This window comes from Piliocolobus tephrosceles, chromosome 18 (genome assembly GCF_002776525.5).
Source record: "Piliocolobus tephrosceles isolate RC106 chromosome 18, ASM277652v3, whole genome shotgun sequence".
Lineage (NCBI taxonomy): Eukaryota > Metazoa > Chordata > Mammalia > Primates > Cercopithecidae > Piliocolobus > Piliocolobus tephrosceles.
The window spans coordinates 9691727-9702524 of record NC_045451.1 but is presented as its reverse complement, the minus strand read 5'-3'; the positions used below and the strand labels follow the sequence as shown (position 1 = coordinate 9702524).

General features: G+C 38.2%; 2 protein-coding genes across 2 annotated transcripts in view; one reads left to right on the top strand and one right to left on the bottom strand.

Moving 5' to 3' along the window:
• The window catches only part of DOK6 (docking protein 6), a 422926-nt gene extending 413056 nt beyond the window's left edge, over positions 1–9870 (top strand). The window contains exon 8 of the mRNA XM_023224190.2: positions 1959–9870. Within this exon, the coding sequence (XP_023079958.1) occupies positions 1959–2098 (140 nt within the window). The 3' untranslated portion in view covers positions 2099–9870. The remainder of the gene's footprint in view (positions 1–1958) is intronic.
• Positions 1–10798, bottom strand: part of CD226 (CD226 molecule) — a 128947-nt gene that overhangs the window by 6183 nt on the left and 111966 nt on the right. The window lies entirely within an intron of this gene.

Sequence of the window (10798 nt, the reverse complement as noted above, 5' to 3'; positions counted from 1 at the left end):
CCCCTAGTCTATCCCATAACTCCTCCCCAGTCTCTCCCTAGCCCCTTCCCCTGGTCCCTCCCCTAACTCCTCTCCTAGCTTCTTCCCTAATCACTACCTTAACCCATCCTTTAACTCTCTGACTCCTCCTCTCCTCTGTCCTGCTTCATTTTTCCTTCGCTATATCATCAGGGTCTTGCTGAAATTAAAAGAATTTGATGAGGAGGCTGCTTAAAGAGCTGGGGGAACCGATGAGAAAATGCGGGCATGCGCAACAGCAGGAAGCGTCACTACCCTCAGGCCTGCAAGCCAGGCGAGGAGAGCAGGGCAGGATCCTGGGAGAGAGGGAAGGGAGGGACTAGTAGAGCCTCCAGGCGCTGTGGGGCAGAAAGCTCTGGAAACTCAAGAGGACTGGCTCTGGCAGAGCCGGGGGTGTGGGGCAGGAAGTGCGAGGGAAAGGCCCCTCTTCTCTTTGATCCGCTCTTGGTGAGCCTGGTGCGCTTTCCTTGATGTGGACAGCAACAGAATGCAAGACATCGTGAATCTAAAATAACTTTTTTTTTAATGCAAGATTTTTCTCCCAGTATTTTGACGTTTAAGTGTTTCTACCACTAAGTGGTTAAGTGGTTCCGTTTTAATTAGCCTTTTACTACCCAGTTCCTTTGCGTTTCCTCCCTGCATACCAAGCTTCCCACACTGAGAGAGTATTTTCCACGTCGCCAAACACACCTGGCAATAAAACAGGCTTAAAGCGAGTGACATTGCCAAGGACAGAGCCACCTGAGGAGCCTGACACAGAGATGGTCGGTGCTCGGCGTTCACAGATTGTCCTCTCTGTGTTCCTCGTCCAAGCGATCGAGTAACACACAAATCAGACTCAGCACAGCCCCTTCTTCGGGTAAAACAGAAACTCTGAAAGAGCGTGACTTACTACATCTATTTTTCTTCTCCCTCTAAGCTCATCCATTAGATACAAATCATTCTCAAGTATGAAGAATAATTGCTGGCTTAAAAAGGATAAGGGGGAAAAAAACAAATAAATAAAGATGAGGAAACGACTGGAAAGTTCATCGGAAGCCTTAGTTAGCATGCATGCATGCATTTCTCTGTACTTTGTTAGCATTCTGAAAAGTTTTCGGTAATCACTTCTGTTTTTGGTTTGCGATAGACTATTTCTCATGGCAGGGGTGCAGCTGAACAACCAAAAGCATAGATAGAATTTTCTTTAAATGTATTTTGTGTGGAATTTAACTTTTAGGCCATTTTGGTAACCATCAAGCTTAATTGTTTGGTTTAACCATATCATGAAGTGATTTCAGTGACGGTGACACACACCCGCTGGGATAAGTCAGAATCTCTACCTCTATCATTGTAAAAGCTTTTTTCCTGATAATTGATGGTTACCGGTTAGGGTAAAGCACAGCTTGCCTGTTCCCAGAGATTTTAAGAAAGTGTGTAATTTTCTTGTGTATACTGAAATTGAGCATAAAGGAAAAGAAAGCAGCTTATAGGCTTTCCATCAAAAACAGCTTTTTCTGGGGAAAAGCTTTTCTGCTTTTATTTCAAAAGCTGAAGAACAGTAGAAGGTTGAGATTCCCTAGAAAATCTACCTAGCTCTCTGGCATCCAGAATTTTTGGCAAAGTACATTTGGAGGAAATATTGAGCTCTGAATACATTTTAACTCATCAAGAATCAAGGCAACAAAATTGCTCAATTTTTACCAACTTATTTTGAGCTCAATATTGAGGATATGAAAGCTGCTGCCTTGTTTATTGTTCTTAAAAACGGAGAGAGATAGATTGATAGACATCTGATAGAAAGACGATAGATGATTGATATTGACAGATGATAGATGAATATAGATGATAGATAGATAGATAGATAGATAGATAGATAGATAGATAGATAGATATAGATAGTCTATCTTTTGTGCTTCTGAATCTGTTTCTCAGTAGAGCTCTCCTTTCTTCCTCTCTAGGTCATGGGTTTGGTACCTCAAAGATGTCTCGTGCACAGACATTTCCCAGCTACGCCCCGGAACAGAGCGAAGAGGCCCAGCAGCCGTTGTCGCGGTCCAGCAGCTATGGCTTCAGCTACAGCTCCAGCCTCATCCAATGACACACAGAGAGCCGCTGCTGACTAGAGAGACAGTCTGTCCTGGACCCGTCTGTGGGGTCATTGCACCCTCTGCCTCCTGGAAGACCAATTGCAGTACAAATTGAAATGGGTCTGCTCTAGCCCCAGTTCCATTGGAAGGTTAAAAACTGGAGTTCTGCTTCCTTGATTCAGTGGCTAAGTCCTTTATTTATTGAATTTCTTTGGGGGAATCTATGTTTTACATGAATAGAATCCAAATCGTATGAACAGTTATTTAAATAAACAAAATTCTTTGGGTCTGACAGTAGCAGAAGCCTCAGCACTGGGAAGAGTTGCCCACACTGGGGTATGCCTGGGTGGTGGGCACCTCTCACCTAACAGCGTAGTCCTCCCATCTGAGCACAGGGTCTGTCCTTAGACATAGTGGTGACCCTCCACAAGCTCTGTGGCTTTTAAAGTTTTGACAGGGACAAATACAGTAAGCTCTACAAATGACATCATAGCTACATATAAATAAACCCAGTGACAAAGGAACATGAAATTCAGAACACACTATTAAGCAGGGCCCTGTAGCTCTACTCGTGTGTGTGTGTGCGTGCGTGCGTGTGTGTGTGTGTGTAGACAAATATGGGTATTGCTATATCCATCTATATATAACAAGTATATATCAAACATGTGCTGAGGGTGACAGGATATGCTCACTTAAATTGTTGAAAACCATAATTTGGTGCATTAAAATTAAGATTGTTATCTTGAATAGCTATTTTAAAAATAGTGCTGTAAAAAAGAAAAAGGCTTCTTATTAGCAAAAGTGTATGTAATCCAGTCTGTTCCCATGACAAGTGTAAGCAAAAATGTGAGAAGGGGAACATTCGGAAGCAAAAGAACCAGTCCAGCTGTCCTACACGTCATGTCATACACTGTCTTTCTGATGAGTGTTTCCTTGTTGTTGACAATGTTACTCCCTTTGGCCGTCCGCCTGAGCTACGTGAGGAGGTTTCCGTGTGAATACTGATCAGCTTCCATTTAACCTTGAGAGAAAAGAGAGGTTCTAAACGAAAAACTCTTTAGGAAAGAAATAACACACCTAAAAAGAACTCAGCTATTTTGCAATAAAGAGAAGAACAAAATGGGCACAGGATTGTGGATACCAATATTTAAAATGCCATAGATGCTGTTCTCAGAAAACCACTGAGGGCTTATTATTTACTGTGTAACCAGAACTTGCAGGGCTTTATTTTTTCTTTTACTGGACACAGGTTGTCTGAGATTATAAGAAATGGATCAAATATAATTTTCATCATCCCTGACACTGATTACAAACCTACAGTGTTTAAAGGGAGGTAGTGATTTCCACAGAGACTGAAAGAGTTTGGCTAATTCAGGTCAACAAAGATATATTTGCCCTTAATTTTGAAGTTAACTCAAGTAAAAATAAAAATTATCCTGCCTGAATCATCTGACGCTTTGTGCCTAAGATGGTTATCTCTCAAATACTCTAGGGCGGGTTTAAAGAACAGTGAACTCAGGTCACGCAAGATGAAAACCCAGCTTTTTTTGTTGTTTTTTTTTTTTGTTGTTTTTTTCTTAATAGGAAAAAATTTTAAACTATCCAAATTAGTCTGTTGAAAGGGTACCTTTTTTGCTGATCTCCGATGAGTGGTCTTTTCATCCCTATCCATAGCTTGACTGCAGACTGACAATTCATTTCAGTGAATTACTACCAAATAAAAGTGGTTCCGGATCCCTCCTAGATAAATGTGCACTTACAGCAACTACCTACGCTCTCCAAATCACTCCACTAGGTCTGAAAACCCCATCAAGATACTAATCATAAGAGTTAATGCGGCTGCAAAAAATAATTATCCTAAGCTTTCAGGGATAAAAAGAAAATTACCCAAGTTCTCTGCACTGTGAATTTTGCTGACACAGCAGAGGAGCAGATGACTGGTTCCTACAACTGTACAGCCTTCCTTGAAATCATAGCTTTTGGGGTTAAACACTTGTGAATTTCTTTGGCACATGGTATTTGCTTTTGAAATGTCTTTAGTCAAATACACCAGAGCAACTCCCAGCTGAGACCACTTGAGCACAGTTCCTAGTGGGGCCACATTCAGAGCGAGCCTCTCGCCGGCTCACTCAGTTGAGCTGTTGCTTAGACACCACAAGTTTCTACAAGGGACTTATGGGGAACGGCCCTCAGGGGTCCTGGTTCACAACTCAGCTTTATTCATGTGCTGGAAGCACAAACAGCGAGTCCAGGGAGGGATTCTGCTAATTAGAAGAGTCTGCTCTTGCATCTGTTTCTTAGGAGACAAATACCTGCATGTAATTGCTTCAAGAACTCCATTTGATTCTGATCATTACCAATGAATGTAACTGAAGGAGCACCAAAGATCGGGCATAACCTTGGTCCAGTTCATTCTGAAAACGATGTCGTAAAAAGAGAGGGTGTGAGAGAAATCTGCTTCCCAAGTTTTTAACCAGATCTCATCACAATGAGAATAATGCTGTCATCTATCTCATGGTACATTCTTGGAGCTTAATTCTAGCATACTCCTCCAAGTACACTCACACTTGTAGCTGAGTCAAGACTGCTAAATGAACAGATAGGAGAACTTATATTAACCTAATATACTTGACATGAAGCAGTGTTCATTGTAATAAAAAGAACAAACAGATAAATATTCTACCAGAACCAAAGATGGAAAGTCACTGTATCAGTCTCCTGGAACTTCATAAAATCAGTTTCACTGGAGCAACCAGAAGGGTCAGGGATACGTACACCACTCGCTTGAGCTCGTAGGTTTTTGACTGGGGATGCCTCGACACTTTGTAAGTCATTTCTCCCTTCAAAAATTGTATGATATCTTTAATATATGTGTCTTTTTCAATGTGAGGGAGGAATTACTATGAACCAAAGATACCTTTTGGCTCCTTCTGAAAATGACTCAGTTTGAATTCCATTCAGATTTGTACAGATAAATAGATGGTCACCATTTCTGCATCAGGTTGGAAGAGACCAATGATAAAGGAACCTAGTGTAAGGAATAGCAGTTCTGAAAACAGACAAAGCCTACAGGAGGTATCCATTTCACTGAAAGATTACATGAGGGGACTTACTTTTTATGTTCCCAATTTTTTCTTCTGATAATATTAATTAATGTACACATGATTGACACATGACATTACACTTAAAATGCAGGAAAGTACAAAACAACTTTGATCCAATAGTTTCCCATTCTGGGGGGTGGGGGCAGAGGTAGAAAAGAAAACACATCTTTCACTTACTTATTGAACAAACAATAAGCACTCAGAACTAATTTATTTATGCAGGTTGCAAATATGTATGAATCAATAGGTTCTGGCCACTGCCATAATTTGAAATCAATAAAATAAGAAATATGTATTTATATTTGAGGGAAGATGCTGTTTGATAGAGCATGTGAAATCGATGGAAACATGTTTATAAAACATAAACCTCACCTTTTTCACCAAATAGAAACTAGAGAACTAGTCCTAGTATCTTGCACAATTCTTCTCTGTCTTCATTGGGAAATTAGGTTTGAAAATCTTACATCACCTATAAAATGGTGAACCTCTTATACCGTCTATTCAGTATAGAAACAGTGGACTGATAAATAACTTTACATTGTTAGTAGTAGTTTCTACAGATCCAGTTTATTGCATGTCATATCTTTATTGTAGATATTAAAAACACATCATAAAAATTGATGTGTGCCCCTCCTTGTTTGGCCAGTATCTCAGAAAACTTTGTAAAAAAAAGCATGGGGACCCTACTCCCTAGATTATTTGAGCCATTTAATAAAATTGGCCATTAGTGATACAGTGAAAACAAGCTAAGGAAATGATATTCTCCTAAAAAATTGTATTCCAGTTTTGGTTATTGTAACAGCACAATGAGTGGGCAGTATACACCTAATGGAACTGAGATTCAGGGCTTTAACAATTTGTGTTTTATTTTAAAATATTATATTGAAGACTGCACAAAGTGAAAATTATACATGTTTCTCCAATCCTGTGCTCATGTCTGTAAATACCTTGCAATTTCAAATATTTCAAATTACTTCATCAGTCATTAACTATATGATCTCCCAAACACAGCGTTCTCAAAATCGATAAAAATTTGCCACTGGATATGCATTAACAGCTGTAACAGTGGGTGACATGCCACACAAATTCAGCTTATGAAATTCATGGAGTGTGTGTTTGTAGACTATGAAATTTATGAAGTGCAGTTTCCCATGGAGGGAATAGAGAGGAAGGATGGCAACTAGTCATGAAGGCAACAATTCAGGTTAAATGATAAAGAATACAATTAAATGTCCAGAGTAACACTTGGTCTCTACCTTTCTAACATTCTAACCCAAGGCCGGTGTCACGGACTTGGCCTTCTTCCCTGTCGCCTCATACTAAGTATGCAACTTACGGAGGACATCTGTTGCTTTATGTCTTCATGTCACTAGAGGAAGACACTACATTCCCAACAAAGATGCGTCTTTCGGCTTACTGCAAAACGTTTAACAAGAAAGAATGTGTAACCAAGTCCCCACGGTAAAATGTGTCTTCAGGAACATGAGAATCACTTTTATATAGCCAACCTCATTTGAATTTTATCATGAACATAAATTGTCGGTGAGACTGGTGGGCAGGGCTGGATCTGTGAGACGAGATCAACACTCTCGTGTGTGCATTCTCTATAAACATATTTGGAAGATTGCCCACATTTTCTCCGGATCTGCCACAGATCCCTACCTTCTTACTCAAGGATGTGAATCTTGTAGCATTTGTGCAATTACGCCAGCAGAGGAGGCACTAGACAGTTTATAGAGTCTTGTGGAAGTTGGGCACATTTTCCAGGCAGGTGGAATGCTAGCTAGATCTAGAAGCACCCTTAAAGGTCATGTAGAATAAAGTCCCACTTTGTGTTTCTCTTAGGAGAAAACTGAAACCCATGGATGTTGTAATTTGTTTAAAGGCAAAGAAGGAGCCAAGAATCGTTTCTCGTAGTTTCAGGCTCCTGGTCTAGGAATGTTTCCTTGGCTCCAGGGCGTCTCCCAGTTTGACGTAGTGGGAGCTGAGAAATGCCACATGGCCTCAAAATAAAGAAACCCTTGTACATTTAAGTGTTTTCCCAGATTTTCAGATGCCTCTACTCTTGCTGAACTCATCACCAACTCTACCAGTAGAGAGGCGTTATGGGGCAATTCATTAGATTTCTGGTAGCTCATGAATGATTGGTATAAACTTTATTTACTCGTATATTGTCATCCAGTTCTTTGAAATTCAATCTTATCCTAAAGTGGTAGTCAAACTAAAAAACATTAATTAGGTGTTTGTGTTTAGTAGCCCTACTAAGTTATCACAATCACATAGTAATTGATTATAATTTTTGGAATTTTTATCACTTTCTAGCACTTTATGGTGTCATTATTTATGGCATTTGTCACAACTTTGTTGCATAATTGATAACATCAGGGCTACATTTTTTTCATGTGAGCCTCAAGAAGCTTCCATTATCAACAAAAATTGGGGAAATTCCTTTTTTTTATAATACCTTATACAATAGGTTTTTCCTGATAAACTTCAGTAGACAATGATTTTAATTAACTGAAGTTTAGATAAATAAGAAATACGTTAAAATTACTAAATACTATGAAAACCACATTATACTTGTAATTTTCAGACATTTTTCTCCTACCTTAAGATTTTAACATCTTATAAGTATTAATGTTTGAAGGAGAGAGGAAAAATACATTTGTAGTAGAAATATTCCCTCTTACAATTGTGTTTAACTAGTAAGTTTTTTTAAAAAAGTTATCTTCCATGCCTGTTTCCCTAGTCTGAACTCCACATTCCAATTGTCAGAAGAATGAATGGATTTAAATTTTCTAATCATTATTTGGGGCCCACGTTAGCTGTTGAAACAATTAAGTTCCTCCCTCTTTCCTGCTATTGGGATGATTTTAGACTGTGAGCATAAAATCAACCCTTTCTGCACTTAATTGAACATCGAATGGAGCAAGGTCTACACCCTCAGCCTGTTGCTGTGCTAATGTTAGGACTGAATTGTTCTATTAATTCCCTCAAGAGACCCACAGCCTCAAAAGAGTTGCTTAGTATTGGGTGTCTGAAATTCAGAAACCCAAAGTCAGGCAAAGAAGGAAACTGAGATAATGATTGTATGTTTTTAAGTCACTGCAGGATTTCTCTCAAAGAAAACATCTGAAAATGGTTGAGAAAGTAGTTCCAGATCATTAACTATTTTACAGAGGGACTGAAAGCCAGGGAAAATAAAGAACAAAATGATAGTAGTATCTTGATATTAAATATCCATCAGAAATTAACAAAATATAAGTCAATATGAAATAATAATTAGAAATCAAATTCAGATTCACATGTACAGTGCATAGTTCAAGAAATAATGCTTACTCTTATAAAAATATAGACATATGTATCAATGGGTGGAGTGGAGGAGCTCCAACTTTGTCGTGAAAACTGGTAACAGAGTATGATTCTTTCCAGTTGTAAGATACTGTATTACTTTAGTTATAGCAAGCAGTGCATCAAGGACATCAACAACCCAGGCTGCTCCCTGACATAAAAGCCAGTTCCATCTTTATTGCAGATGACAGGAGACTTTCCAAGACCTGCAGAGGCCCCCTCCACCCCAACCTTAGTGCATGCTGACACACACGCACACATACACACTCACACACACACACACACACACACACACACACACATTTTTGGCTTTTGACCCACTCTGTGTGTTCCACTGAAGTTACCTTTTCCTTAATAGATCCACACAGAATTACCCCGTCCTGCAAAATCCTTATCCCTATGATTCTCTAAAATATATTAAATAATGTGTTATATATTTGCTTTTTGTAAATCTTTATTTAATTAATTTATATATACTTTGTGAAGTCTTATACTGTACATCATAAAGGGATGTCATTTGTAGTTGGTTCAATATAATGTTTATGATCATTTTGATAAGAAATAACTTTGGACATTAGGCCCTTGTTAAGAAAAAAAACACCCATTATAAATGTACTTCTGTTGGAAAATACATGATTTGGCATACTTCATTTTTAGTAACAATCTATTCTAGATAAATGATAATTTGGGGACATCTGTACTTAAAAACTAGCTGAACTGTGTTTTGGGATGAGATAAAAAGCAACAGCTGTCCCTGGAACTGAAATGTGAATTTCTGGCAGAACAGAAAATATTATAATAATGAGGCAATAATAAAATTAGGAAATTAAATTATTTTTAAATCTGTCTGTGTGATTTTTCCCCTTGGTAAAGATACATGAAATACATAATTGAAGAATTATCTTCTTCTGAAGTCATAGTTTTTCTCTTAACCATCAATAAATAAACCTAATCTATTGTTAACAATGTCTTATTCATAATTCTAAAAAATTTACGAATGATATTGCTATGAGGTTGTGCACTATTAAAATTTGCTCCATCACTTAAAGGTAAAGCAGTTCAAAACTACTACTTTACATCACAACTTTGCATGATTGAGATTTTGAACAACAAAATTGATGGTTTTACCCACAAGTTATTTAATAAAGCTAACACTGTAATATTACTTGGTTTTCTTATATTTTTGTTATCATGTGATGAAATGTAACTGTAATTAAACAAAATTCTGACAATCGTATTCTGCTAATGTTTAAAATGTTACTTATTCCTTCACTTATTAGCTTGCTATTTTGAAAATAAAGTGAAAGAAGGCCCTTTATTAAATGAAAGGTTACCGATAATTTATTATGTATTTCCAGTGTTTTCCTAACTCCATGTTTTAATATAACTGAATTTTTATTAGGTTGACTATAGTGTGAAGGAATTGTAGAATTTAATATTGAAAATGACATTAGAGATGAACACTTTTAGATTTCCAGGCTGGGCGTGGTGGCTCACACCTGTAATCCCAACACTTTGGGAAGCTGAGGCGGGTGGATCACTTGAGGTTAGGAGTTCAAGACCAGCCTGGCTAACATGATGAAACCCCGTCTCTACTAAAAATACAAAAATTAGCTGGGCTTGGTGGCAGATGCCTGTAATCCCAGCTACTCAGGAGGCCGAGGCACGAGAATTGCTTGAACCTGGGAGGCGTAGGGTGCAGTAAGCTGAGATCGTGCCACTGCACTCCAGCCTGGGCGACAGAGTGAGACTCAGCCTCGAAGGAAAAAAAAAAAAAAAAGATATCCAGAGAGCTTAAGTGGCTTGCATAATGTCTCACAGCTAGACAATGGCTTTTCCTACAGAACTCTGCTCACTCTCTAATAACAAAAGAAAAAAAATGAACATCATTTGGTAAAGATTTAACTTCAAAAGTGAAATGCATGCACCTATGACTATCATTTCATGCTGTTACGTTATCAATGGCTTCTTTTATTTTTCAGCCCATAATTAAGTAGCCTTTGTCACATCACATTTAGACCTGTCTAGAAATACACTTATAGAATCTATTTTTCAAACTTAACCTTTAAATATTAGCTGGGCATTTCTTATGGGTTTACTAGATTAATTTCTTATGAGCATTTTTCCTTTTAGAGAATAATGCTTTTAAAGAGAATGTGAAGCTCCAATAATATCAGAGAAATCTGGGTGGGAGAAATCTGGGTGGGAGAAAAGGAATCAAGCAGTCAGTACTGTTAAAAATGCCCTTCACGCGGT